Source organism: Bos javanicus, chromosome 11 (genome assembly GCF_032452875.1).
Source record: "Bos javanicus breed banteng chromosome 11, ARS-OSU_banteng_1.0, whole genome shotgun sequence".
Taxonomy (NCBI): domain Eukaryota; kingdom Metazoa; phylum Chordata; class Mammalia; order Artiodactyla; family Bovidae; genus Bos; species Bos javanicus.
The window spans coordinates 56,530,296-56,535,167 of NC_083878.1; the positions used below are offsets into that span (position 1 = coordinate 56,530,296).

A 4,872-nucleotide genomic window follows, 5' to 3' on the forward strand; every position below is an offset into this window, starting at 1 on the left:
AGACCTTCCTCTGATCATTCCTTCACCCTCTCTCATTCTTCCTTTAGCTCTGCAGCCTGTGACTATAGAACTCCTAGGTTTGAAATTCCTTCATTGCCTCTTATTATATCAAATTATCACTATCCACTGGGGAACTCCATCTCTCAGAATACCAGGAAGGTTTATGCCTCTCATTTCACTTAAGATTTTGGCTCATCTATTGACTTATGAGATGATTCTGAAGTTTCTTTAAAATGAACTGTCATGTAGAAGAGGCAATGCCGAACCTCTGTTCTCTTACTTACAGTATCTTCTTGCCCTCACTTATCTGTGATACTTATAGTTCCCATACACATCTCCACTTAATAATCCAATATTTATTTATTTCCACTACACAGTTAGAAAAAATACATGTGTATGCCTAGAAGAGTGAGCACTTGAGACATCAACCAGAAGAACTATTCCAGTAGATGTGCCCCTTAAACAAAACTTGTTTTGTGCCACAGAGGCTAATCATGGAAAAGTCAGTGGGAAGAACAAACTTCACCTCTTCCAGGAAAAAGTGCTAATATGATAAAGAGGAAGAGGCAGTATTTGTGGCAACTCCAAAGCTTTTCTGGGAAGAGACTCCTCCCCATGGCAGGAATGACCTTGAATCCCTGTCCTGGCTCCTCTTTCCTGTTATTCATTTCAGTGCCCCTCCCTCAAATTCTCTTATAAAAGCCCAGTCATTTCTGCCCTGATGAGCCAGTGCAGATCCCTGCAAGACAGTTAAGTGGGAGCTGAGACAAGGTGAGACCCGTGATGGGGGGAAAGTGTACAAAGACCCTTATCTTCAGAGAACAAGGGAGCTCTGAGACCAGGGGAAACCAGACTTGGGAGACCTCAGGTACATTAGGATGTGTAGATTTTCTAATTCTTTCCAGCATCATGGAAAGGGAGGTATGCTACCAAGATGGAGTTATTCCTAGGGGACTAGATGGAGGAAAGACAAGAGGTACAACAGGGGGTCTCTCACACCCTCTCTCTGACCATCCTCCCTTAGTTCTCTAGCTGCCTCCACACCACACAGACACAATGCTGCCTTCCCTGGGCCTCCCCAGACTGTCCTGGATGCTGCTCTCCTGCCTGATGCTACTGTCTCAGGTCCAAGGTGAGATTTCTCTGCCTTTAGCTCTGGGTTCCCAGTGTCTACTCAGGGCCAAGACAAGGAGGAAAGCTCCTGTGCCTCCCCTGGTAATGGGATATCCCCACACAACATAACTGCCTGGATTCCTGAGTCATCACTCCTTTCTTCAGGGTACCTAGTGGTAGGAGGCACCCCAGTGGTTCAATAACAGTGGAATGAGATGATTTTCATTTTCTCAGTACTGTCTAATTTATGTGAGTTGATTAAGGAGGAAAAGCAGAGATAAGAGTAGAAGAATGATGAGGATCCAGTGTAGGAACAAACAGTCCAGAGGAGGAAAAGAGTGTTTGAATTAGGCAGATGCATAAAAAGAAAACACACCACCTCCCAACTAGTACATCTAATTCATAATTTAAGAAAGATAAATTCTTGTAATGTTGGCAATGGCGAGAGAAACTTAGGAGTTTGGTATCACTGCCCCAAGCACTGGTCTCATAGATATTCTCCAAGGTTACCTCTGTACTTTAATCCTTTATCTCCATTTTACCTCATCCTTCTCTCTTATTTCTTCTTCTTCAGGGGAAGATTCCCAGCGCTCTGAAAGGATCAGCTGTCCCAGAGGTTCCATAGCCTATGGGTCCTCCTGCTATGTCTTGTATAAAGTAGCCAGAAGCTGGATGAGTGCAAATGTAAGTTCCAGGGTTTGCAGTTAATAGAGATAAGGAGAAGCAAATCAGAGACAGGATTGTGGGGTATGGGGATCCTCAAGAGCTTACTTAGATTGAGAATAAAAGTTCATGTTTGCAAACACATCCCTTTTTGGCCCTGCCCTTCCCCTAGTGGTGTCTCAAGCTCCTCCTGTGTCTCTCTCTTCCCCACACAGATTGCCTGCCAGAGGAGACACTCGGGACACCTTGCATCTGTGCTCAGTGGGACTGAGGGATCCTTCCTGGCCTCCTTGGTTAGGAACAACTTGAATACCCAATCAGATGTCTGGATTGGGCTCCATGACCCCACAGAGGTACATTTATTTCTTTATAATTTGTTACTTCCAAAGATGCTATGGCCACTCAGCTTCCCTCCCTCCTCCACCCGCTCCTGTCATCCCCATCCCATTTGCCAGCCCAGAAAATACCCAAGAGATCCCTGGAACTCAGGTAATAACTGGGGAAAGTGAGGGCCTTGAGGGAAGCTGAAGAGCTGAGTTCTGTGCCAGTTCCTAGACGCCTGCTAAAGTTAATCTGCCTCTTATCAAGCTTTTACACAATTCACATAAGCATGATTTGTAATTCTCTATGCTTCCCTGAGTCTGAATATGCTGTGCTTAGCAAGTCCTAAATCAAGATTTAGGATAGATGCATTTTTCTTTCTTTCTTTTTTTTTTTTTTTTAATGGGCTTCCCTGGTGGTTCAGCTGGTAAAGAATCTGCCTGCAATGCAGGAGACCTGGATTCGATCCCTGGGATTGGAAGATCCCCTGAAGAAGGGAACGGATACCCACTCCAGTATTCTGGCCTGGAGAACCCCATGGACTGTGTAGTCCATGGGGTAGCAAAGAGTTGGACAGGACTGAGCGACTTTCATTCTCACTTTCCTTTTTTATAAAACAGGCATTGTCTTGGAGGTTTACAGGGTAATCACAAATGCATCCCCAAGTGTAGTTCATATAGTGACACGTTACTCTGAGGTGTTCTATTGGCCTTTGTGATTATTGGCTGTGGAATTTTCCAAGTAAAACAGGGAGTTAGGGAGAGTTTCCTAGACGAGAGCTGTGGGGCATGATCTGGAAGAGCAGAGCCAATTTCATGATGCTGTGGAGGGGACCAGGCATTCCAGCAGATGGCATCAGACCAGGAGAATTCTAAAGGCCTTTCTGTCTCACCCAACTCCATCCTCTGTTCCATAGGGCTCTGAGCCTGATGCTGGTGGATGGGAATGGAGTAGCACTGCTATGTTCAATTATTTTGCCTGGGAGAGAATTCCTTCCACTGTCTCAGGACTTGATCACTGTGGGATCCTGTCCAGAACATCAGGTAAGAAACAGAGAAGGTCACTTCTACTTAGTCTTTTCCTTTCATCCCTGATTTCTGGGCTTGATTGTCAGAGAATCCTCCTCTGCTATGAAGTACAGCATTGGTTTGTCTGTTCCCATCCCCTCTCATCTCTCCTTTCTTTCTATCTTCTTCCCTTCGACTAGGACTTTGGTGAAAGGCCAGAATCTGGGATTCCTCTCCATTGGGTCCTCAAGATGCACCAGACCCATTGACTCAAGTTCTTTTGTCTCTCTAGGATATCTGAAATGGAAAAATTATAACTGTAATGTGAACTTACCCTATATCTGCCAGTTCAAGGGCTAGATCAGATGGGAAATCAGCAGCCTGCATCTTGTTGCAGCTCATCATGGACTTGGAACCAAGTCTGAAGACCCAATTGGAAGGGGATATTTTCCTTACACCCTCACCCTGACCACCTCATTCTGCCTTTTCCTCCTCCCCAGCCTCATTTCAGGTTCTTTTGTATGCTTTATAATCTGAGTTTTCATGATACTATAATAAAAAAAAAATTTGTTTTAGCTTTCTTTTGTTTGTCTTCTCTGCTTCATTCTCATACATAAAGTCTGGAGAGGAAATGATTGAGTGAAGAGAATCTGGGGTCAATCTCTGCTCAGTTTCATTCAGGTCCCTGGGGAAATAACTAATATATATGTATATTCCTCTTGGTGCTTTTGTGGTTAGAGCACATCAGCACCGCTTCTCTGTAGGGTGTGGATTGTGACCATTTAAAGTCTTTGCTCTCCCACACACTCTACTGCTTACACATTCTCCTAGGCCAAGTCTCTGAGGCAACCAATTTAGGAGATGATGTTTAGAACATTATTTCCTAAACCATAAGTATAAAGGATAATGAATATATTTTATTAATGTTCATAAATACAAATAAAATGAATCAATTAAAAAATTGATGGATAAAACATTCAAAATCCAAACCTAATTATTTTGTTATTAGTTTTGACAGACAAAAGGTAAGCTTTCAAATTGTTGTAAAATTTTTTCATGTCTTTCAACTTTCACTCTTCCCTTCCCATGGTCAGATGACATGAGTCCATCTAACCACATTCCTAGATAACTCTGTTCCTAGATGGCCCTTGGGAAAACCGATCCCAGAAGGTCCTTCATCTTGGCTCTTGAAATACTTTGATACAGTTAGGACAGGATTTGGGTCAACTTATTGTCTGGTAGGATTTCTCTTGCATATTTTGAACTAAAAAAGTGACAATTTTCTGGAGAAATTCCCATCACCTATCTAAAGGCAAGACCCAGATGTCTCGTGTTATCTGCGTATTTCAAGACCATAAATCTGCCTTTCACCTTATCACCTTATCACCCACCTTCACCACAAGATTCTATTGTGGAAAAAATATTTTGGGCCCGTTCCCTAATTTGGAAAAAAACATTTTTCATATGAGACTGAAAGGTTGTTGCTGAGCCATGAAAGATGCTGGGATTCTTGGCCTCTGGAGGAGAGGGCAACAATCCAGAGCCAGTGATGAGGCTTGATTGTTCAGAGATTTTGTGTAATAAAGTTTTATTAAAATATAAAATAGAGAAGGCTTCTGACACATCAGAAGGGGGCAGAAAGTATGCCCCCTTGCTAGTTTTTCAGCAAGAAGTGATATACCCATTAGCAGGCTGAGGCTGCTAATCAGAGAAAGGAAATGTCTCAAAACTCAGAGAGTGGCACCAGGGCCGTCACCCACAACATACA

The 4,872-nt window shown here is 43.2% G+C and overlaps 1 protein-coding gene across 1 annotated transcript; it reads left to right on the forward strand.

The window, feature by feature from the left end:
• The first annotated feature begins 671 nt into the window (after positions 1-671).
• On the forward strand, positions 672-3,685 carry LOC133257178 (lithostathine-like). Its single transcript, XM_061432728.1, has 6 exons — positions 672-771; positions 1,025-1,132; positions 1,688-1,797; positions 1,992-2,129; positions 3,014-3,140; positions 3,397-3,685. The coding sequence occupies exons 2-6, from the start codon at positions 1,057-1,059 to the stop codon at positions 3,462-3,464; spliced, it is 519 nt and encodes a 172-aa protein (XP_061288712.1). The 5' UTR covers positions 672-771; positions 1,025-1,056; the 3' UTR covers positions 3,465-3,685.
• Positions 3,686-4,872: the final 1,187 nt, after the last annotated feature.

What these genes read in the sequence shown, in the direction of transcription:
- LOC133257178 (XM_061432728.1), top strand. Translation starts at nt 1,057, where the DNA reads ATGCTGCCTTCCCTGGGCCTCCCCAGACTGTCCTGGATGCTGCTCTCC. An exon ending in GCTACTGTCTCAGGTCCAAG is followed by an intron (nt 1,133 to 1,687) that starts GTGAGATTTCTC and finishes CTTCTTCTTCAG; the next exon opens with GGGAAGATTCCCAGCGCTCT. An exon ending in GGCTCCATGACCCCACAGAG is followed by an intron (nt 2,130 to 3,013) that starts GTACATTTATTT and finishes TCTGTTCCATAG; the next exon opens with GGCTCTGAGCCTGATGCTGG.